We start from the raw sequence: 24,841 nt of genomic DNA, 5'->3' as shown, positions 1-24,841 counted from the left end.
ATCCTAGCGTGAAATACACTTTAGCACAGTGTGCACGCGTTCCCGATAAAGATACGAAATATCCCTATTATTCTATTCCCTTTGCTTTTATTGCTTTGAAAATTCTAGAAGACAGCAGCATGAATATAACAGACTTGCTGCAAGGAACATTTCTTTTCTAAGGATCTACCTCATTCGCATCCATTATCAGCGTAATGATGCCAGAATAATTTTCGCGCATGCCTTTTCTAGATTGCATGGCACTTCGCATAGAAACACCCTCGCTCTACATTTGTGTTAGTGCACCGAATGTAAGCAGCACAGCGTGTACTCTATGTACGTACAGATGCATACGTGCTACGATGTACTTAGCTTGAGCACAATAAACGCGGCAGAATGACAAGAGATGCAAAGTAGAGAAATGCGTTAAGTTTATTATTTGATAAAGTAGAATCATGGAGGATATTAATGATAAGTTTTTCTACGTGTACAGTTCATCGCTAGACACACGGATACAAATTAAAATGTAAGATTTAACAGTAAGTGTGCTGAAATATAATAAGTGTCACTATCAGCTGGTATCGGGTTACTATAACAAAAATTCCGCCAGTGTATCTTTCCAACAAGAACAGTTAGATAACTGGCAGCACTTATTAAAAATAAGATAATCCGATTACAATGTCTAATACGAATACGAAACAGACAATTAAATATTTAACTGTAGATTACGCTCTTCTATTTGTTCTTTTAATTAAAATGACGCGATTATGTAAATGGAAGGTAATAAAATGTGTCTTCCATCTTTCAGAGGAACGTTAGAAGGCAAGAGACAACGACCGGAATATGATAAATTACTCGTTGACCCGATGTTAAAATACTCAGGTTTATGCGGAGTCAATGGAGGATGCGGGGATCTAGCAGCTTCTCTACAGGTGTGGGCTGGTGGAAGACCACTTGCTTTACCTGTTCATACAGCCTATAAACACTTCACATCACGTTGGAAGTACGTATCCCAGCTGTTATTGAAATACTTGTAATCTATAACTGAACTTTGCTCATTTTCTTAGTTGGAATCAATGGGTAACTCTTCCTATCTCATATTCGGATCTACCACGGGATGCTCAGTTGTGTATAAGTTTGTACGATTGTGCTGGACCTGGTAGACAATTACCAGTTGGTGGTACAACGATATCTTTATTCGGAAAGCATGGAGTGTTTCGTCAAGGCATGTTAGATCTCATAGTGTGGCCAGGAGTAGAAGCAGATGGCAGTGCACCGACGAATACACCAGGAAAGACCAGAGATCTTGGCAAAGAACAAATGCAGAGATTAGCAAAACTTGTAAAAAAACACAGGAATGGTCAAATGAATAAAGTTGACTGGTTAGATAGACTAACATTCAGGGAGATCGAATTGATTAATGAAAGGGAGAAAAGAGCATCTGAATATATGTATTTAATGATCGAGTTTCCAGAAATTACTATGGATGGAATACCGGTATGAAGAACTTCATAGTTAGTGACTTTTGTTATTATCAACCTCTGCATTCATATATGTTTCTTTTCTAGTATTCCATAGTATATTATGAAAAAGATGGAGATGAAGTTGTTCAACACAGATCACAGCCAGATGTTGTAACTCTGCCTGATTATGAAATATTACAAGTATGTTTACAAATTTTTATTTCTTTATAGATATGTATAACATGGACGATAATCAGTTCAATATGTGTGATGTAGTTGAAAGTTTGTGTTTTTCTTGTACTCCAATAATATATCTCCCTTTTTTAGGAAAATCTTGTAGAAGCAAAACATCATAAGTTAGCTCGAAGTTTACGCAGCGGTGGCCACACCCGGGAATTAAAACCAACTTCAAGTGTTCGTGATGCTTTAAACGTAATACTAAGTTATCCGCCGACAACAGCTCTTTCTACGGAAGAACAAGATCTTATTTGGAAGTACAGATTTTATTTATCGAGCCAAAAGAAAGCTTTAACGAAATTCGTTAAATGTGTCAATTGGAAAGTTGCTGGGGAAGAACGGCAAGCGTTAGAGATGTTAGCGCTATGGGCACCACCTGATCCTGAGGACGCATTAGAGTTACTTGGTCCTGCATTTACGAATACAGCTGTTAGGAGATACGCTATTGCCAGACTTAATCAAGCACCCGATGACGATTTAATGTTGTACTTATTGCAATTAGTACAAGCGTTAAAATATGAAGACTTCGAAGGTATCAAAAGAGCGTATCAAACGTTAATGAAAGAAAAGGAATTGGAGAAAATTGAAAAATTAGACAGGGATGTACAAATCAACGACTGTTTGACTACAGCTGTAACAACTGTAAGTAATTTCACAATGCAAGATGCTAAATTTCTAATTTATTAAAGACAGCACATGATTTACAGTCCAGTGAATCCGAGAATGGACAGTTTTATGCGAATCAAAATTCCCTTATGGATTTGGCATCTTTCCTTATTACTCGCGCATGCCAAAATACTATGTTGGCCAATTATTTTTACTGGTATCTATCGATCGAATGTGAAGATCAAAGCGATCCGTCTATAAGCGCGAAACAGGACACGCGTGTTAAGGAAATGTATAACACAGTAATGTCGATGTTCTCCACGATGCTGGCACAGGGTAATGCTGTTTGGCAAAAGAGAAGAGCGTTCCTTTTGCGTCAAAAAATGTTTATCGATCAATTAGTAGCATTGGTGAAAGTAGTCGCACGAGAAAGTGGAAATCGCAAAAAGAAGACTGATCGGCTGAGGATATTATTGGCCGATCCAGACCCAGCGTTCAAAATTAATTTTTCCAACTTTGAGCCAATACCTTTCCCCTTGGACCCAGAAATTTGTATCAAAGGAATTATACCCGAAAAGTACGAACATCGCTTCTTTTATATGGCAAAATACATTTATGTAAATTATTACAAGTTACTTTTTCAGGGCCAGCCTTTTCAAATCGGCTCTTATGCCATCTAAATTAACGTTTCTAACAACGGATAACAGTGAATATATTGCTATTTTTAAACACGGTGATGATCTTAGACAAGATCAGTTAATTTTACAAACGATTGCACTTATGGACAAGTTATTAAGAAGAGAAAATTTAGATTTAAAACTTACCCCTTACAGGTAACAATTTTGTCAAAGGATCAATAAATAAGATTGCATTATCTAAAACAAATTTATTTTAGAGTACTAGCAACAAGTACTAGGCATGGTTTCTTACAATTTATCGAATCTACAACGGTCGCGGAAGTTTTAGCTAGCGAAGGTTCCATATTAAGTTTCTTTCGAAAACATCATCCTTCTGAAAATGGTCCTTATGGTGTTGTACCTGAAGTTATGGATACTTATGTTCGAAGCTGTGGTAGGAAACAAACTTTATGAAATATCATACATACGCACATTAATTTGATTTATATAAGACTCAACTTTTCAGCTGGTTACTGCATTATCACGTATGTGCTTGGCGTTGGTGATCGACATTTAGATAATTTGCTCTTGACTACATCAGGTAATTATTCCTATCATCTTTAACAGCGTATAATTATTTAAACTATAGAATTAATAAAAATTTTAACAATAAAAATAAAATGAATATTTAATAACTAGATATTTGTATTTCAGGTAAACTGTTCCATATAGACTTCGGCTATATTTTAGGCAGAGATCCAAAACCCTTGCCACCGCCAATGAAATTAAGCAAAGAAATGGTCGAAGCAATGGGAGGTGTAGGCTCGGAACATTATCATGAATTTCGTAAACAATGTTACACTGCGTTTTTACATTTACGCAGACATGCAAATTTAATACTAAACTTATTCTCGCTAATGGTCGATGCCAGTGTACCAGACATAGCGTTAGAGCCAGATAAAGCGGTTAAAAAAGTACAAGACAAATTAAGATTGGATTTGAGCGACGAAGAAGCAGTGCATTATGTGCACAATCTTCTAGACTTATCAGTAACCGCTGTAATGGCAGTATTAGTCGAGCAACTGCATAAGTTTGCACAATACTGGCGGAAATAAAACCAAATCAATCGAGATAATGATTGTAAAGACTGTGTTCCTTTATAACTATTACAAATGTTTCTAATCTATTGTATATAAATGACCAATACCCCTCCATCTATAAATGTAATATAATTTATTGTATTTTGGGATTATTTTAGGTAATAAATCTTTGATAATAATAAGAAATAATTATACCTTTTAGGTACATTTGTACATTGCATACAAAAGTTAAAACCTAGGTTCCGTAACGCCACAGGGGTATCATTTGTTGTACATTTCATTAATGCCCGAGTAGTTTCAACACTCCACCATGAGATGGCACTACCAGTTTTCAGTAGTTTACTTCGCTGTTGGTAACGATGTGCGACCAGTTTGAGCACTTTCCGGAGAGATGGTGCCACGAGCTCAAATTTAAAAATTTTAATATCTAATGGCGCACAATTTAAATCAATCGTGCTATCATTCTAAAATTATAAAATATGATCTACACACAGTTCCTTTCTTCTGTTACAGGTAACAAGAGTGAAGACAGGAATTAATTAAGCAGCACTGATATCTCCTGTCTGTTTAAAAAGACAGGAACCACGAGAAATGGAGAAAGAAGTTGCAAGAGAAAGGAAGAAAGCAGAAAATCGTGCTTGTATCAATTATTTTACATTACCATGAAGTATATAAGAAACACAAGTATTGTAACAATGTAAAATGATATTTAATTGTAATTTATTGTATATTACATTGATATAATTGAATAAATAAGTTATTTAAGTGAACTATAACCAGATTTTTAATTTACCTAAACTTCTGCCACTTTCCATCCATTATCCTAACCATTTTAGGAAAAATTGCGAATGTATCAGGAGAACATGACGTCATAGGAGGTATGATTGCCACTTCCAGGAAAATGACGTCACTTCTAGGAATCGCCGAAATTCCAGGAATTCTCGATGACGTCATTTCCAAGAACTGGCACTATTCGGATACCTCCTATGACGTCATGTTCTCCTGATACATTGCCGATTTTTCGAACAAAATCTTGAAAATCCGACTTTGTATCAGGAGAACATGACGTCATAGGAGGTATCCGAATAGTGCCAGTTCTTGGAAATGACGTCATCGAGAATTCCAGGAATTTCGGGGATTCCTGGAAGTGACGTCATTTTCCTAGAAGTGGCAGGCATACCTCCTCACTACTTATATTCTCCTGATACATTGCCGATTTTTCGAACAAAATCTTGAAAATCCGACTTTGTATCAGGAGAACATGACGTCATAGGAGGTATTCGAATAGTGCCAGTTCTTGGAAATGACGTCATCGAGAATTCCAGGAATTTCGGGGATTCCTGGAAGTGACGTCATTTTCCTAGAAGTGGCAGGCATACCTCCTCACTACTTATATTCTCCTGATACATTGCCGATTTTTCGAACAAAATCTTGAAAATCCGACTTTGTATCAGGAGAACATGACGTCATAGGAGGTATTCGAATAGTGCCAGTTCTTGGAAATGACGTCATCGAGAATTCCAGGAATTTCGGCGATTCTTGGAAGTGACGTCATTTTCCTAGAAGTGGCACGCATACCTCCTCATTACTTATGTTCTCCTGATACATTGCCGATTTTTGGAACAAAATCTTGAAAATCCGACTTTGTATCAGGAGAACATGACGTCATAGGAGGTATCCGAATAGTGCCAGTTCTTGGAAATGACGTCATCGAGAATTCCAGGAATTTCGGCTATTCCTGGAAGTGACGTCATTTTCCTGGAAGTGGCAAGCATACCTCCTATGACGTCATGTTCTCCTGATACATTCGCAATTTTTCGATCGAAAATCTGAAAATCTGACTTTGTATCAGGAGAACATAACATGTGAGGAGGTATCCGAATAGTGCCACTTCTTGGAAATGACGTCATCGAGAATTCCTGGAATTTCGGCGATTCCTGGAAGTGACGTCATTTTCCAGGAATTGACAAAATTATCACTTACTGCAACTGATTCTCTTAGTCTTATATACTAAAATGGTTAGGATAATGGATGGAAAGTGGCAGAAGTTTAGGTAAATTAAAAATCTGGTTATAGTTCACTTAAATAACTTATTTATTCAATTATATCAATGTAATATACAATAAATTACAATTAAATATCATTTTACATTGTTACAATACTTGTGTTTCTTATATACTTCATGGTAATGTAAAATAATTGATACAAGCACGATTTTCTGCTTTCTTCCTTTCTCTTGCAACTTCTTTCTCCATTTCTCGTGGTTCCTGTCTTTTTAAACAGACAGGAGATATCAGTGCTGCTTAATTAATTCCTGTCTTCACTCTTGTTACCTGTAACAGAAGAAAGGAACTGTGTGTAGATCATATTTTATAATTTTAGAATGATAGCACGATTGATTTAAATTGTGCGCCATTAGATATTAAAATTTTTAAATTTGAGCTCGTGGCACCATCTCTCCGGAAAGTGCTCAAACTGGTCGCACATCGTTACCAACAGCGAAGTAAACTATTAAAAACTAGTATCGCCATCTATTGGTGGATCGCTGAAACTGCTCGTGCATTAGTTTCACAACTTTCCTCAGAAATGGCGCTAGTGATTTTCTGTAGTTTACTTCGCTGTCGATAACGATATGCGACCAGTTTGAACACTTTTTACTACACTCTTTCCTGCAGCTTTCTGATATATATATATATCTTACCTCTAAAGCGGGAAATATAAAATAAACTAGAATAAAACTATTTAAATATACATCGAGACAACATAACTTTGTCACAGTAAGAACACTATGGTGGTTCCCGGACACGTTGGAAAATATATTAAAAGAACCCTAATTTTCGCAAGTAACAATTTATTATAACGGGATAATTCGAATAAAACAACAAAAATCACATCCATTGCATATATAATTTGTTACGTAAATATTCATGTATTTATTTAATCTTTTAGTTACAATCGTGTATGTGGTGCACACTGTAGAAATAAAAAGATTAAATTGTTAGTGATGAAAATACCAAATTATTATACAGGAACGCAAGTAATGCTATTTTAATCAGTATCACTTTGCTGCCACTTAAATTTGATTACTTCAACGAAGCAATATATATTTCAACTTACGATTGTATCAGAAAGTCTCGATAGAAAATGTAACTATATTTTCTCTATATATTTCACAGTATTGTATACTATTTATATATATAGGTACAGAAATTTTTATAATATAATTCCGTTGAATGAAAGATGTATGTACACGTGTATTTATGTAGGTGTATATACATAATACATGCACCTATACCATATATATATATGTATATATATATGTATATCAATTAAATTCAAACAGTAATTAAAGGATATTAACATTTCAGTCCATCATTGAAAATTTATCCGGCTTAAATTCTTTCCCTTCAACTGCGACATATGGTAGTTTAATAACTCTCCCTTCCCCCTAACAATAACATAATATATACACGCGTGATCGCGATTGAAAACGCCACGAGAAATAAAAACAAATTTATTTTTAATAACATGTGTTTATATAAAGAATATAATCGTTTTTTGTTCATTAGAATATGTTGGTAAATCTGTCTTGTTTGAGATTTATATAGCTTTTCGTTAAAAAAAAAGAACAAAATTATTTTACTCTAAATTACGTTAAAAAAATCATTAAAATGCATAATTTTATTAATGCATTGTTACATGTACGCGTATGTACAAATTTGTTTTCGAGATTGTTTGACATTTAGAGTAATTTGAATATTTTACATAAATAAACTTATCTTGTTTACGATAAGAAGTTTACTCCTAATTAGATGAATATTTGTTTTAAAATTACTCCCCTGTTAAGTATTAACTCATTTCAAACACGACAGATCTCCCACTGAATTCCCGTGTTCTTTACATTTACATCAGCACACAGATTACACGTTATCATAACTGAAATAATGGGCTTTTTTATTTCTTATTAAATGTAAGCTATCACCTACAAGTAAAACGATGTACGTGTAACAAACTCAATACTTGATTCGTCCGAATATCTACAACTGTCATTAATACATAGATTTCTCTCTGTAGGTAGTCTATGAGCGATGGAAAAATTATAGTGAGAAGCTTAAATGACAAAATGAAGTCTTTAGTTCATACGATTGCCCAATAAAATCCTCATTACGAGAATTTTACAAATATTCAGAGATGCACGTTAATTAATACATCACTGAAGATACATTGTGCATTTACCTTTATACAATTATTCAAGCTTATACTTTTTTCGGATATTAGATGAAGTCTCCTGTTGCGACTCGTAGTCATGGAGTAGTAGTAAAGTTTCCTGATTTATTTTTTATTTCACACTGACCATCTTCAATAAGAACCATTTAATAATGTACAAACATTCTACAATTGTTTTATACTCAATCACATAACGTTACTGTAAAACGAATGATAAATAGCACACATGTATTTTTATTGCGACTATTATCATATATTGGAATTTTATTAAATACATAATTAACAGCTTTTACTACTACTCCAATGATTCCTTGGGAAATTTTACAATACATATATCATATGTGCTTTATTATTAAAAAAATGTATACCCCATCTGTAATATGACAAAAGCATTAATGTATCCAGTCTAAAAAAAAAGGAGAAATTACGAATGATAATCTAATTCAATATATTGAACTGCTTATATATTATATTTCAATATATTAAACAAGATGAATATATAAAATCATAATGTCTTTGTAACGAAACCATAATTTTTCTTTATATAATTACACTGCTTATATACCAAGTTTTATATATACGGATTATATCCGTAGTAGATACGTACGTGTATATATATACACACAAACATCGGAAAGAATGTACGTGTGTATATGTATAGACCTATGCATTTGAACATATATTTATTTATATATTTATATATATATTTATATAGATATAAATTATAGTAAGAATTTACTTTTTTAATCTTACAGCTAATCACTTGTTATCTTAATATTATATTTACAATTGAAAATAGATTTTTGTTTATCTATCGATGGCTGTAATGTCCATTAACCGACGAAAACAAGGACTTTTCTTCTTATAGCGCAATGGTATTTTCCATCATAATATATTACCTCTCTGTAGGCCTGGTGGCTGATACAGAACTTTCTACAAGATCGTGCCTCTCTATCGGTGAATTCTCTAACGTGTAATCAATGGGATACCTTTCTGTGTACGTTGGCGTCGCCTCCCCCTGTTGCGTTAATTTCAACTCGTCGGACTGTTCTTGATAAAAACTCTGCGATGCCTCGATATTCTGCGAGGAGGACCGCTCTGACTTCTCAATGTCGTCTGCGGAATAATAACTCTGACTCGCCTCGCTTTCCGGTCTGTGGTCATAGTAGCTGGGAGAGACATTGTGACTGGAGTAACTTGGCGTGGCTTCCTCCGGATTAAAATAACTTTGACTCGCTTCCTGCGGGTTACCATCGTAATAACCGGGGGTGACCTCTTCCTGTGGATCATCGTCCAATCTTGAATTTGTTTCCTGCCCTACGGACTCGTAATAACTCGCCGTTACCTCTTGATGGTGGGTATAATAATTAGACGGCTCGTTCCTATGATCCGTGCTTTCCGTAACAAAATTCTGCGACGGCGTTTCTTCTAGGCCTGGCATCGAAATCGGCACTTCGTACGAAGTTGATACGTTCTGCTCTTCGTAGCTGGAGGTCGGCACGGAATCGACGTGGGTCGAACTGATGTCCGGGTTCAGATTGTACGAGGACGTGGGTATTTCAGGTACTCCATTGTCATGGATACTTGTATGTTCTGCGCTGGACGACGCGATATTCAACTCGGCGCATGGCGGTATCTCGCAAGACGATGTACTTATCGCGCTCTCCTGGTCCGGATCTCTTTCTTGGTTCTCGGGAGTTTCTGGGACGTAAGACGAGCTTGCAGTCTCGTCCTCGTTAAGTCCGGAATTATTCGTGGAAACCGAGGACGTGCCGATACCGTCGGTACCAATGTCGTTAGATTGCGATGGCATGTTTCCCTCTTGGCTAATTTCAGCGTCCGTTTCTAAAGCTTCCGGAATATTTTCCGCCTTACCAACCTCGTAGCTCTGCGTTGGGAACGCTTGGTCGTCGATCGGCTCGTCGATGGCCGATTTCTCTTGGCTTTGCAGTAACTCGTTGAAAGATTGTGTAGGCGCGTTTATACTCGCCTCCGCCGAGATCTCGTACGATTGGGAAGCCTCGTTCAGTTTCGAATGTTCGAACGATTGGGACGGTGGTTCGGTCGTGATAGCTTCTTCGTCCGTTTCCATCGGCTCGTACGTAATCGACTGCGAGGGTTCCCTCGAGTTTTCAGACTTCGTGGCAGACTGACTAGGTAAATCGGTGGAATCGGTGGTCACCGCTATTCCAAACTGTTCGTACGATTGCGATGGAGTTTCATGGCCAGCTTCCGCGTTTGTCTCCTCGAAATGTAATTCCAAGTTTCTTTGAATCAGATCCGATTCACCTTGAGACGACGGTTCGTCTGCCTGGGAATCCTCCGACTCTTTCATCGCGCCCGCAGGATAAACTTTCGATTTAATAGTCTCGTCTATATGCACGCTCTGCTCGTCCAAACGGTTCAGTGACTCTGCTGGTAAAATTTGTGCTCTCTCTTGGGCAACCTCCACTTCGTTGGACGTTGCTGCTTGTTCTTCGGAGACGGGAGAATGAACTTTGTTATCAGACTGTTCCTCGAAACTTAATTCTTTGAGCTTCCTTATATTCTTCGATTCTTGCAAGGGACTATTCGTGTCTATCTCGTTCGAATCTGAAACTTCAAAACTCGCGTGTTCTTTGGGTGATATTTTCGCGGTGGACTCGGACGTAACCAAGGCGTTATCATCCATTATCGACATTGTACTGGTCATCGCATCGTCTGGCTGCTCTACCATTTGCGTGTGCGCTATATTATCATTACCACCAGGTTCATCGCTCTGACTACCCGTTGCTACGTTCGAACTACCGTCTTCTTCAGTAACTGTTTGTTCCAAAGTCATCTCTTTCGTTTTAACGTGGCCGTCTTGCGAGGAGTATGCTTCTTGCAATGACGCTTTTGCATCCTGTTCCTCGTTTAGGATCGACGATTCGTTCGTCGACACGATAGGTTCCTGTTGAGGAGGCGCAGAGGCATCGTGAGACACCGTAATGTCCTGCGATGATTTTACATTCTCCGTGGAAATGGTGGATTTCGAAACGAGCATCTCGGACGTGGGCACATCAACGAAAGTCGGCTCGGTTGTCATCGAGGCTTCTATAGTCGATGTGAATTGTACGTTTTCAGCGTAGGTATCGTCTATTATGGGCATCGATGGGGTAGTTTGCACTTGTGAACTTTGCAAAACTAAATTATTCGGAATCGAGACTGAATACGAAACGTTAGGTAACGAAATGGTACTACTTTGCACGCTTGATGCTTCAACAGTGATGTTCTCTTCCAAATTCGGCAGCACCAGATACTGTGTGCTCGCAGGTATTTCCGTTCGTGCGATTTCCGCTGTGGTCGGACTTTCCATTATTTCCCCGATATCTGGCATCGAATTGCCAGGGATCTGAATTTGCGCCTCCCCCGCTGAGATGTAGGAAATATTCGGGTTTGTAATTGTTATTGGTAATTCGAGAGAAGTGGGAATAGTTGTCACGGCTGACGTCGGAGTTGTTTCCGATTGAATTGGCAAATTGCTGGGCACTTCCAAAGGTGTCATTATAGGTTGATTTAAGGTCAATGAGGTCGAAAGTACAGAGGGAGATGATATTGGTTCAGCAGGTGGTATGATAGTCGATTGCAGGATAGTCTGATTGATTAAGCTCGTTTGAGTTAAACCGCTGGTCATCACGTTTCCTGTAGAATTGTCCGTTAAACTGATCTCTTGTTGGAAATCTGTATTGGCTAGCGCAGCGGCTAGAATGTCCTGGTTCGATGTCTGTATTACCTCCGAAGTGGGAAAATTTTCTGATATAATTGTCTGCGTAGGCTCGGTGACACTGGTCTGTATACTGGGCAACACGCCATTGTCGAATTGCAGAACAATATTATCCAACGTGCCTGCTTCTCCCAACGAGCTAGGATCTATGTACAGAGTTCTTGTGCCGTCTGGATTTTGTGTAGTACCTTCCAATGACATAAGAGTGTTATTGTCGAGAGGCTGTATTTGTCCTTGTTCGTCGATGGTCACCAGAACATAAGTTTGCGTCCCGTCGCTGCTTTCCGTTGGCAAAGCCATTATTTGCGGCTGCGTTGCTATTTTCGGTTCCTCTATCTTCTCTGTCTCGCCGCTGTTATCGACATTGAACTTTTCCATTTTAGGCTGTTCCTTTTGAATAGATTCAACGAGTACGTTCTCTACTTTTGATTTCCTTTCCGGCTCGATTGGTTCTAACGGCGGGAGGGACAAAGACGTGGACAGATTAGTATTGACGTTAGTTGTAGTTGCGATATTCGCAATGTTCAATAAATTCTTCTGTTGTTGCGCGACAGTCTTATTTAACACGTGACCCTTCGATGCAATCTTCGTAGTTGCAGTACTGCTGGCTATTTGCTTTTGCTGGATCGAGGCCTTAGAGACGTTTGGCACAGTAGTCAATGGTACCGAAACCGTTTGCTTTGATTGAACGTTTTGCGCAGTAGTAATCGTAGGTTCTTGTACTTTTTGAACGACTATCTTTTGTTGCGCCTTTGACTGTCGTCCACGAGGCATAACTTTTTGCACGGACGTAGACACACCTTTCCCTTTTTGTTGAATTTGCGAACTTACACCTGCTGCCTGTTGAGTGCTGCCTTGAGACTGGATATTGTGAACAGCGGAACCTTGCACGACCGTCTGTTTAATTATCTTCTTTCCCTGCTGTGCAGTCTTTTGCGTAGGAACAGTGTTCTGTAACACCATTGTGCTACCGCCACTTTTCATTTGTCCAGATCTTCCTTGCGAGGTACCGGACATTGAACCTTTTTGCGATTTTTGTAACACAGGAAGTTGCACTTTTTGCTGTACAGACTGGTACTGTACCTTATTGCCTTTCGACGGGCTCTTTGCTGCGATAGCTTTTACCTGTTGCCCTGTTATCGGCGTCAAAACTGTCGCCTTTGGGCTCACGATACCTTGTGTGCTTAAAATTGTTTTGCTTCCGATAGTCTGAGATATAGGGGTCAAGATAGCTTTCGAGGTGCCTAGATTCTGAGAGGACAATATAGTCGCACCCTTTGTAACTAACGTTTTCGATCCAATAATAGCTTTCCCGCTCAAAGTAGAAGCAGTTATCGGCGTATAAATTCCGCCTTTTGTCAAAATTCCTTGAGACAATGTCCCCAATAGAGCAGTCTTTCCAATTGTTCTCGAAATAGGAGTAAGAACTCCTTTTGAAGCAATTATACCTTGCGTATTAATAATCTTATGCCCCGAGGGAAGCTTAGACGTTGTCGCGGAAACACCGTCCCCCTTTGGAGCAATGATCGTTTTCGAGTTTATGATACCTTGAGGGCTGATGGGGCAAAAAACTTGACCCTTGTTCGTCATAATTCTTTGAACTTTATTGCTTAGTTGTTTTGTGATATTTAAAGGTAGCATTTTGGTCTGCCCCGACTGCGCTGAAGTCAATATAACCACTTTACCACCTTGTTGAACTACTTGCGCATTCCCAGCACTTTTACCAGTTGGTATGGCAATTTTTTGTTGCGTACCAGTCTTCCCCTGTACGCTGTAACGTAACTGCTGGCCTCCAGAAGTCTGCACAACCACATATTTTCCCGACGTACCTTTCTGCGTTAAAAGCGGCGGTACTTTGCTGGTCGCTGGCGTATTTTGAAATTTGATACCCTTCACACCACCCGTCAGCGGTGGTACCAGCGTTTTTATGCTGGTAATCGTTGGTTTAGCTTTAGTTTTATTCTTCAAAATCGCTGGAGTACCACTTTTCTTCTTCGAAGGCGATACTTCGCTGGTACTTTCAGTCAGCTTAAATTGTGCTTGAGCAGGTGTTACTATCTGTGTGGTCGGCGTGAACGATAAGGTTGCTGGAATCGTGCTAGATGCGGGTATAATAGATGATATAACGACGGGCATTTGTTCGATACTTTCCGGAGTTAAAACATCATCGCTCAAGACAAACGGCATAGAATTTATGTCTAAATCCATGTCCACTAAACTTTGCGAGCTCTCTTGAATATACTTCTCAGTTGTGGTCGTTGTAGTGGGGGTTTTCGATGTTTTTACATTTAACTGTTCATTTTGTGCCTCTATCATCGCGGCAGTCTCTGCTTCCTCCGCTTTCAACATCTGTAATTTTTCAGTCAACGATAAGTGCGGAGATGTTACCTTTAAACCAGTTTTCATCTTGGTATTGGAAGATAAAGATTCGATTTTCATTATTTTCGCCTTTGGAGAACCCTTTTGTTCGGGCTTCTTCGAGCTCTCCATCTCTAACTTGTGCTTGACTCCTTTCTGCGGTATCTTGTCCAGTAATTTGGACTTTAAAATTTGCATTGGCTCTGTTAATGTTACGTTTTCAATTATTCTCGGCATTTCACGTTTTTTCACCGACACGGTAGCGTCAGATGATGGTGACGGTGTAGAAGCTGACATTCTCGAAGATTCATCTATCTTCTGCATGTCTAAATTGATAGATTTAGAGCTATCTTCGGTAGAAGGCGACAGACCTAATGACTTCGACATAATGTTAAATTCATTCGACGGTGTAAGTTGGCCAACATTTTGAAACACGGTATCGTCGACCTTTGTTTCAATTCCAAGATTTTGGTCAACTACAACTTCTATAGCTTCAAAGTTGCTCATAACCGCGATCTGAGAACTGTTGTCTTGAGAAAGGTTGGGAAAGTTTTCTGGAATATTTGAATCGTCACTTGTCGTCTTTTGAACTGTCTCAGAAGAGACATTTGTTTCTTCTTCGCCTTCTGCTGGTTTTTTCTTCACTAATTTCTTGCCCTTCTTTCCTTTTCCAATTGCGTCAGAATCATCGACGGTACCTTTCTTTTTATCCATATGTAAAGTTTTTAAGAAAGCTTCTTGGAATGTATTCGTTGATTTTTCTTCAGGAAACAACTCTTTCTTTAATTTAGCACCAGTTTCTGGTGTAAATTTTCCTTTATACCTCGTTTGTATGGACGTTCTTTTTTGAGTTTGTTGTTCGCTCGATATACTCGTTGTATCTTTTGATGCTTGTTCTAAATTATCCACTTTGACTTCCTCTTTCTCTTCTTTTCCAACTATTTCCGCTTCTGTTTGACGCACACTTTGTTTCGCAGGTATAGCTGCTTCATCTTTTTGGATTTTATTTTCTCCCTTTGCTTGATCGTCATCTTTTAAGATTTCTTTATTCTTGGTGTCTGTTTCAAGCTTTTCTGGAACAATTTCTTCTTGTTTGAAAGAACTAATTAACTCCGTATTGGGTTCAATCGCTTCGGTATTTAAATTTGCCAATTTTTCCTGCCCACTATCTGGATCAGAAGCTGCAGTAGCCTTGGTAGTATGAACATCAGTATCAAAAAAATCAAGTTGCGATAGCTCAAACTTTTTTATTTGAGATTTTTTAGGGGGCAACATATCAACAGTCTTCGAAGTGTCCGATTGTTGAGCGGGCGTTTCTTTCTCTAATGAAATTTCCATTTCATGAGTATTCGAAGGTTCTGCGTTCAGATCTTTCACATTTTCTTGTTGAAGATTATTTGGTGTTAATATATCATCGCTATCATTATCTTTTATTTTCCCGCTTTCCACTATACCCTCTGTTTTAGCGATGCTACTTTCTGTCGATGAAGATTTCGTATCTTCAACGTCAAACGTATTAGATTCCTTTGTTAGAACATTTTTCTCCGTTGATGCTTGCAATGATTTAGAAATTTCAATAGAAGTTTGATTGTCAGTGTGTTTCGTGTCCAATTCTATCGACATTTGGCTCTTAGATGCAACCTCAATTGGACCATCTTTCGATTCGACATTCGAAGAATTTACATTATTTTCCGTTACCTCCATTGCGTTACAAATTTCTATTTCCTTCTCTTCTTTAAGATCAACGTTTTCGTTTATTTTCTTATCAGCTTCCACAAATTTCTTACTTCGTTTCGATTTATTTCTTATTTTCCCAGAACCTTTTTCCTCACTCTCCGATTGACTTTCATCAGTCTTATATATTTTTTGATCTATATCTTGTACATATAAATCGGATTCTATATATCTTTTGTTTGGTTTTCGTTTTCTGCCACTGTATGAACGGTCGCTATCAGATTCCGAAGTTCTACGTTCTATCTCGAATATTTCAAAAACCTTCGGGCTGTTCTTAATATCCCTTATTCTCGGACTTTCGCTTCCGCTAGCGCTACTACTAATACTACTACGAAGAGATTCTGATTTTTTTGGCCTGCCTCTGCGCTTACGAACTTGTGGAGTAACGTTTAATTTACTATTGTTCAGTAAGACGTTCGTAGAATTCGAATTAGGCACTTGATCTTGATCCAGCATGTCTGCATCTGAATTTTCACTCTGTTCTGGAAGCGTTTCTGCGGATTCAGATACAGTCTCATCTTCTACCACGAAGTCTCCAGTTTCCTTTAAAGATTCACGTTCCGTATTTTCTTCTTTTTCAATGTCAGCTGTGTCTTTAGATTTTGCTTTTTTATCATCGATAGTATTAGTTCGTGCGCTTAAATCTTTATCTTTCGTTATTAATTCTTTACTATCACTTAGCGTTGTATTTGCAGCAGTTGAATCTTCTGCCTCAACTTTTTTCGAGCCACTCTCAGGATTTTCCTTTTTAGCTTCGACTTTTTCAACTTCGAATATTTCTACTATTTCTACTTCCGTTTCACAAGTATTAGTACCAGTTTTCTTCAATGTACTGTCCTTTGTTACTTTATCAGATTTAATTTTTTCCTCCGCTTCTTCAATTTTCTTATCTTTTTTTATGTCATCGTTTGTAACTTTATCACTTTTTTCATTTTTTCCTAATTCCTGCTCGTTCAAAGACGACGATGTATCTAATTGTTCACATTCTTTCGGAGTAGTTTTACTATCCTCGTCTTCCTTTTTATCACTTTCAACCTCTTTCTCCTGTTCCATTTTATTCAAAGCTTGGCTTAATTCAAATTCCTTTATTATCTCTTTTTTCTGGTTAAACGCGCGTGCTTTTTTCCTTACTGGAGGTATAGACGGTTCCTCTTCGTGAAAATCGAAACAAGACAATAATGATTCCTTATTATCCTTGTCCGATGTATTAATTTTATTTTCACTATCATTATAAGTATCTTTCTCCGTTTGCGACTTGCTAGTCGATTCGTTACTTTCTACATCAGACATTCTACCATCTTTTTCTGATTCTGAATGTTTATCGAAAAGAGTTTGTTTAAAACTTTTCGTGGTGCTATCGGATAGGGAATCATCGGTTATGTTAACTACTGTAGTTAACTTTTCAGTTTCTTTAAGTAATTTTTCAGTTTCTGCAATAATTTCGTTGGTATCCGTTAACGTACTATTCTTATCGGCGGATTCTTCTGACTTTTCAAAATCGTTTTGACTTTTCGTCGGTGAACTGTTCATAGATGTTAAATCAATGGATTTGCTTTGATTTAAATCAATGTCTTCATCCGATTCATCGTCCCAATCGGCTAATATAGTATCACGAATTTTAGGATCCGATGTCTTTTTCTTCTTAGCAGCTTTCTCATTTTGTTTCGTCTGTTTCCTTTTACCAGATTCACTGTTACTTTTAACTTTACTCGACTGACTCTTTTCTTTCTTGACATGTTTCCGTTTTGGTGTATCCAGAGAATCATCGGGATATCTGCTTTTAAACGGAGAATAAGTTTTCACTTTTGTTTTTGACACTGGCGAACTTCCGGATCTATGGCTTTTTATATGACAAATGATAACATTAATTCGCGATGAAGTGAAATTACATAAATGACATGGATATTGTGGAGAGCCAGTGCTATTTGGCGTAGATGGCAAACTGCTAGGTTGTTGACGAATCCGAACTTCGTGGTCGTTTTCTCGTATAAATCGTGGGTGCGTAATTTTTCGCATTACTTCCATACCATCACTTTTTCGGTGACTTTCCTCCCGTTCCCGTTTCTTCTTAGGAATTTTTTTATCTCCAAACAAAGCTGATATATTTGGTTTCTCTTCCGGGCAAAATTTATCATGATTTAATATATCAGGATCACCTCCAGTTAATTTCTCAGCCATTTCAACGTCTCCAGGAAATTTATCCATATATCTAGAGCCATCTTTGCTTTTACTTCGATATTTATCTGTAAAATAATTATTGTAAAATATATGATGATCGTGTTTATTATTTTCACTTCTTAATGCCTGCTATAGTATTATGTATACTCAACATCTATTTTCCTCTTATAATCCTGAATGGACATTGACTAAATTATATTCATTATATTCATTTTGTAATTTTATAGAACTGGAAAATTTTTTAAATTATAGTACAACTAAAATGATTTGACTCTTCGTATAAAAGATGAAAATTCAGAAAAAATTTGTTTCATACTCTGACAAATTTAAATAACAGATAAGTCTTAAATAAAATACTAGTAGTACTTTCATGTTTTGTATTAAAAATTTATAAATCAGGCCTTAAAAAGTTCAATTACATATTTATAAGGATAATCATACCTAATCCTTTTTTGATAAACTCATCTTTCAGGGTACAGTTATATTTATAAATCTGTTGATAGTTCTTGACAAATTCACTGTAAAAAAATAAGCAAAATATGTATTAAAAGTATACACAATTTATTTATGGAACTGATATCTGCAAGCTACAAGAATATTATTAAGTATAAATAGATAAGCGATGCATAATGTAGCACGTTAAATTTCTTACTATGTGTCTTCTTGAAAGAACTTCACAGCAGCTATCAAGGGTTTCTTATGAAATTCAACTTGAATATCTTCAGGCAAATTATGAAACCCGGTAACTTGTCCTGGCCACCAACAAGCACCGAGTTTTACCCAAACGACATCTCCATCCAGGTAATTAATTTCTGTTTGCTCGCACATCTTGGAGAGATATCTGACTTTATTCTATCACAAAGTCAGCATTGAAATTCAAGATAAATATCCTGTGTACCTTCTACTCTTTTCTTTTATAACTGAAGCACCTTGTACAATTAATTGCGCTCGTGTATACAATATGAGAGGGATTATCCTACTGCTCAAAGTATAGTCTTAATACGTAACAATGACAAACGGTTTTGTTTCATTCGAAAAGAAATATGATTAATATACGTAAATATATAGATGCAAAACCATAGATAACAAATGCGGTACGCAATTGCCAAACGAACGAACAAGGTCCCCCAAAAGTTTTACGGCCACTTTACTCCTACGTTTCTTTCATCTTACAACTCACTGAAGCACTTTCGATCTCTTCGTCTACAATATTATTAACCAACGTACACACGGAACATTTACCGAGCCTTAATTAATATGTCCAGCTTAAATTAATCTACGAATTGCACCATAAACATTTGCCCCAAAAAAAATCTTATGCACATGTACCCCCGTCGAGGGGTATATACGAAAAGAAAAAAAAAACAGGGAAGAGAGTATAATAGTACGCTAGTGAATTGTCGTTGTTTTCATGTTGCCGTTATCTTGTACAGAAGCAGCAGTCGTTGGTTGCGCGTGAAATACGTGAATATCTGGTTTTTTTTCTCCCCCTTTCCAGCGAAACAGCCGAATCAACTTGCGAGCACTGGCACGACGTTTCAAAACACCAGAAATTGTTCACCCATATGCGCGGGCGTACGCGAAAATGGAATCGGCGGTGTATTCGCGGGAAACCAGGTACGAGCGTCGGCTCCCCTCGTCGTGCACCGCTACGTTGATCCCGTTCTCGATGCCGACGTTGTCCACGGGAGCCACGTCGGGCATCTTAGCCCGCGAATTCCGTGATTGGATATACGAACCGCACACAGATGCACACCGTGAACTTTACGGTTCTCACCCGAGGGTCTTGTTTGTTAGAGCGACGCCGCCAATGGTCCCTACACCTCCGAAATTGGCGAGCGTCCCGTCGAACGGACAACGTTTCCCTTTTCACCTCACCTCTTATCACTCAAGTCACTTCCACACTGGAAAGGCTTTACCGAATACCTTTGATAACCGACCACGCGACGTTGCTGCGCGCACATACAACCGCGAAAAGTGCAAGCCAACCCCGAACGCAATCGACACATTCAACGCTCTACGTCGCTCCTACGACGTACGTACATGTTCGGTTTCCCGACGTGCAACGGGGCTCTGTACGGTGGATGGATGGATGTGTAGATAGATACTTCCTTCTCTCTCGTTGATCGAGATTCTCGATCCCGCAATGTTACCAACTATTGCGCTCCCGCTGCCTCTCGGCCTCTTCAGTCGATTTTACTTCTCCCAATTCTATCATTTTTCCGGCAATTGTTTACGCTACCAGCGAAATTCTCTTCAACCGCTAGTGATCGATCGATCCTGTCGATTTCAAATGATTTCTAACGCGCGTAGAGGAGAAAAAGGGGGGAACCGCGTGAATTCCGATATTAGAAGGATTTAAATGTTACGCACACATACAATGTTTCTCGCGGTTTATCGTTTTAAAATGTTTTATTATAGTAAGTGTACGTATCTGTAATCATTTGCGTGTACTTATTTCAGTCTTTAATATACGTACAATTTTGTGCGTATATATTTGCAACAATGCGAAGAGTAATGTTGCATTTGCTTTGCGAAAATCTAACGTAACGTGGTACGAGTTATTAAATATAAAATAATATGAAATGTACCTGTACTTTTCTTTATCGCAACACATTATTTAACGCGTGTAAGATTTGGACGTTTAAATTGATTGTAAAATAAATGCATACGCGTATTACAAATGAAATTACAAAACGAGATACTTTGAAGGATATTTCACGTTTCTTTATCGTTATATTACGATACGAAAGACAATAACGATGCAGGCCGAGTTACTATCAAATCAAAATGAATTATATAATACTAGAGTTTGATATATCTTAATTTTGCATAATAAGTTTCGCATTATTTGCAAGTTCACGTGAACGTAACGAAAAAGAGGTAACATAAAAACATAAAAGTGTAATACACACGACAGCATAAAAATACAACAAATAATATTGTACAATTAATAGTCCAAATGAAAAATTTCAAAACGTGTATAAATACTATGTGTCAACATGTAAATTATGGATTGTATTATATTACAGATTAGAAAATTAAATTGTAAACTGTAAATCGACGATTTCAATCAAACCTTACCATTAATAATTGATGGCATTATAGCTATATAATAAAATTTATAGTACGCGTGAAACAAATTGAGATTATTGCTCTCGAGACATTAACAAGGCTCTCTTATTTTTGCTTCAACAGTTGGTCGTACTGTGTCGCCGGGCGGGTAAGTGCAATCATGACAATATTTCCCACCAGAGGCGCTGACGTTTCACAATAACGTTTACTATTCGTTTCCGGTTTATATGTCGTAGCTTAACGACGTTCTTCATTTTTCGTTATACTTCTGTTTGCGTGCGATAAATCTATACACGTAAGTGTTTTACGCTAGGTTATGACGTTACGCGCGCGATACACGGTTTAACAATGGAAGACTTGGCGGAGAATCGAAATTCAGCGGCTAGAACAATACCGGAAGTTCTGTAGCTTTGTTATCAATACGTGTGTTCACAGTTCACAGAAATGGCGACCGCCGTACCGTCGAGGTTCGCAGTACTCAGCATCGACGATGATGACTGTAAGCCGAAGAAAACCCGGAAGAATGTTACCGCTGGTAAGACGAATCAAAAAACGAAAAATGACAAACCGAAGCAACAGCAACAGCCGAAAAAGGATGACAAGAAAAAACAAAATAAGGTGCGACGTGTGTAATCTTTGTTGTCTTCTTCTGTTTTTTTTTGTTTTTTTTTGTTTTGGATTAGTCGGTGAACGTGCCACGATTTTTCCAGCTATCCTGGCGGGAACTTTGTGTTTCGAGTTGAACTCGAACGTTAATCTTGATCGTGGTTTTCAATTATTTTGCGACGAACACGTTTTAAAATATAAAAAGCAATATAATTATTTAATTTTTGTTATCAATCTGTAATAGAAAGCAGCTATCATATTAATAAATAGGGTAATGCTATCGTTTAAGATTATTTATTTATTTAAAACTTGCTTTCCTTGCAGGGAAAAAAGAAAAAGACTAGTAACAGTAATAATAACAATGAAAATCAACAATGGGAACAATGGAAACAAAAAGATATAATGGTAATGTATATAATTGTAATGTATTACATTTATATTTGCCACTAGCTTTATAGGATTTTATGTTAGATGTTTAATGAAAGAAATTTAGTACCTGGATGTTTGTGTAATGACTCCATGAATTGTGTTTGATAAGCACAACAGGCTTGAGTAATATGTGTGAAAATTTTTGTTGAACTTCATAAATAAATTGTTAAAGCAAAGATTTTGTTTCAGTAGTGACATATTTATAATTGTTGTGTGTTATCACGTCCAATTGTGATTTCCTTAAGGCTGTCGAGGAAACATTTGAGCAAGAATTACATCAAGCCATCTTGTTGTCAAAGCTAGCTTATGAGGAGCTAGTAAGCACAGCTAAATCAGACAAAGAGCAAGAGGCAAATAAGAAATCAGGAAAAAAATCGAAAAAAGCTACTATGTCATTGGAGGAATTCAACAGTATGGGATCAAATACTACTGCTGCTAGTACTATCGTTACAACCACGACTACAACTACTGCTACTGCTACTACTACTACTCCTATCACTCAAGATACAGTATTACCTTCCGAATGTAGTGAAATGAAGTCAAAAGGTAGTATAGTTTTATATCTTAAGCTATCTGCAATATATAGAGGAGAGAGTACATAGAATATGAAACATCTACAAAACATGTTCTTTAAGATTAATTATTATTTTGCAGAACTAGATCCAGAATTTTTTGAACGGATTGAAAAAGAAACAAAAGAAGAAATTACAAAGGGGAAGGAGAAAGACGTACTATGGGCAAGACTGCACAGAATTGACGATGACATCACATCTGCTCAGTTAAGGGTAGAGGTGGAAAAACGTGACAAAGTTATTAATGAGCTAAGGAGTCAAGTAGACAGTTTAAAAGAAGAATTAACGCAAGTTAAAGAAAGGAATAAAAAGCTGTATCAAATACTATCACATGGAGAAAGTAAATTAATAATGATCTATTGATAATTTCGTTACCATTTCAAACAAGATTGATTATGCATTATTTATTTCTTTTATTTTAGTGAAGGACAAAGCATCAGTCTTAGCTGAAGTAGCAAAGTTGCAAGAAATACGAGATGAATTGACATCGGAAGTAGCATCTCTACATGCACAACTAGAACAAGAAAGGTCGAAAGCACGTACTACTAGTACGGATGTTAAACCTTCTAAACAAACTGTAAGCTCTCTTTCAAAACGATATTAAGCGTAACAATAATTGGACACATATCTGTAGTAGCATATTGGTGTGGTAACAAAAAATTAATTTATTTTCTAGAATAAGAAGAGGCCCTCTAGTGAAAATGCCTAAACTACAGACTATTTTTGTTGAGTATAAATACTAAACCATTGTGATCTGCAAAGCTTAATTTACTGGTAAATGGCTACTCAATTAACAGTCTCAAGACTGACGCGTAATCGTTAAAACTTAAGATCTCATGAGAAATGTGTCACACATTTCACTTTTAAGCACATAAAGTGATTTTTTAAGTAAATATTTTCTAGGCGCGTAGAAGTTGATTTAATGGAAACAATGGGAAAAAACGTTTGTAAACGTGACCATGTTCGTATCGTCTCAAACTGTACATTTTAACTTAAAATTTAGATAACCTTTTTTTGCAAGATGCTAGAATATCTTTTTTTAAATCTTGCCCAGTGATAGTATGAGTTCGAGTTTGGAATGCAAATTTAAACGAGAATCTTGCAAGACTACTTCCAGTATATTGAAACATGAAAATGTAAAAATAATATCATCATCTTCCAAATTCTGTGTGGACGTTTTTACGTCAGTGAGTGCATATTATCTGAAATATTTTGTAATAAATATATTCTACAGTATTTTCTCTTGTTGATGTTTATAATTTCCTTAATTTTTTTTAATGCCAGTCAGTGAAAGTAAGATAATTTTAGAAATGTATCGTTCATTTAAAAAGTATATATTTAGTTCGATGCAGATAAGTGCAGACACGGAACATTGAAAAAAAAGATCAAATTTTTTCTTCTATGAGACTGAAATAGAATTATGTGTACACGAAAAAAAAATTTTAGGCCCTAAATGTAAGCCATTTATATATAAACTATCATGAATGTATCAGAATAAATAACGAAATAAATATATTTTTTTCACAAAATCATTTGAATCTCGAAATTTATTTAATATATGTAACTTATTTGTCCACACACACGCACGTGTTACGAGATATGCGAAACTCGTAAGTGGCTTCTTACTAGAAGAATATGGAAGCAACATATATGTATAAATTGATATAAGTAATAGAAGGGAAAATACAACATTCATTATAATTAACTTACACTCTGCCACATTTTTCCGTGTCTCTTTACGTACTGCGATTACCATCAATTTTACGTATCAATTCTGTTTCCTTTCGACCATTTCCATCGGTGACATAGCCATTCGCACGATGCTAAGCTTTATCCGGATTATACGTACTAGTGCATTTTTATGGAAATTTTTTGTTCACTTTTTCTGCCTCGAGTTATTCCGTGCGAAATTTTT

At 37.0% G+C, this 24,841-nt stretch overlaps 3 protein-coding genes across 7 annotated transcripts; 2 read left to right on the top strand and 1 right to left on the bottom strand.

Annotated features, from left to right (window-relative positions):
- Positions 1–235: 235 nt before the first annotated feature.
- Pi3k59f (phosphatidylinositol 3-kinase 59F) lies at positions 236–4,191 on the top strand. 4 transcript variants are annotated; one of them, XM_076892416.1, is made up of 11 exons: positions 238–392; positions 473–505; positions 788–982; positions 1,047–1,476; positions 1,548–1,643; positions 1,770–2,321; positions 2,387–2,862; positions 2,930–3,118; positions 3,181–3,356; positions 3,429–3,503; positions 3,617–4,191. In XM_076892416.1, the coding sequence occupies exons 1-11, from the start codon at positions 376–378 to the stop codon at positions 4,015–4,017; spliced, it is 2,640 nt and encodes an 879-aa protein (XP_076748531.1). In that variant the 5' UTR covers positions 238–375; the 3' UTR covers positions 4,018–4,191. The 4 variants fall into 4 exon arrangements, with proteins under 4 accessions (XP_076748530.1, XP_076748531.1, XP_076748532.1 ...); XM_076892415.1 differs by having other exon boundaries at positions 236–505; XM_076892417.1 differs by lacking the exon at positions 238–392 and having other exon boundaries at positions 438–518.
- A 3,278-nt stretch (positions 4,192–7,469) lies between these two features.
- Positions 7,470–24,455, top strand: LOC143422396 (uncharacterized). Of its 2 annotated transcripts, none has more exons than XM_076892993.1 (7): positions 7,470–7,474; positions 21,755–21,937; positions 22,250–22,330; positions 22,600–22,900; positions 23,009–23,266; positions 23,349–23,503; positions 23,603–24,455. In XM_076892993.1, the coding sequence occupies exons 2-7, from the start codon at positions 21,764–21,766 to the stop codon at positions 23,633–23,635; spliced, it is 1,002 nt and encodes a 333-aa protein (XP_076749108.1). In that variant the 5' UTR covers positions 7,470–7,474; positions 21,755–21,763; the 3' UTR covers positions 23,636–24,455. The 2 variants fall into 2 exon arrangements, with proteins under 2 accessions (XP_076749108.1, XP_076749107.1); XM_076892992.1 differs by lacking the exon at positions 7,470–7,474 and adding an exon at positions 21,475–21,614.
- Positions 7,503–19,489, bottom strand: LOC143422383 (uncharacterized). The gene is made up of 3 exons (XM_076892963.1): positions 18,897–19,489; positions 18,686–18,762; positions 7,503–18,309 (listed from the first exon to the last, which is right to left on the bottom strand). The coding sequence occupies exons 1-3, from the start codon at positions 19,070–19,072 to the stop codon at positions 9,125–9,127; spliced, it is 9,438 nt and encodes a 3,145-aa protein (XP_076749078.1). The 5' UTR covers positions 19,073–19,489; the 3' UTR covers positions 7,503–9,124.
- Positions 24,456–24,841: the final 386 nt, after the last annotated feature.

The sequence above is a fragment of the Xylocopa sonorina genome, chromosome 3 (assembly GCF_050948175.1).
Source record: "Xylocopa sonorina isolate GNS202 chromosome 3, iyXylSono1_principal, whole genome shotgun sequence".
In the NCBI taxonomy this organism is placed as follows: domain Eukaryota; kingdom Metazoa; phylum Arthropoda; class Insecta; order Hymenoptera; family Apidae; genus Xylocopa; species Xylocopa sonorina.
Note: the sequence above shows the minus strand (reverse complement) of the source record. Positions and strands in the feature narration are given on the sequence as shown.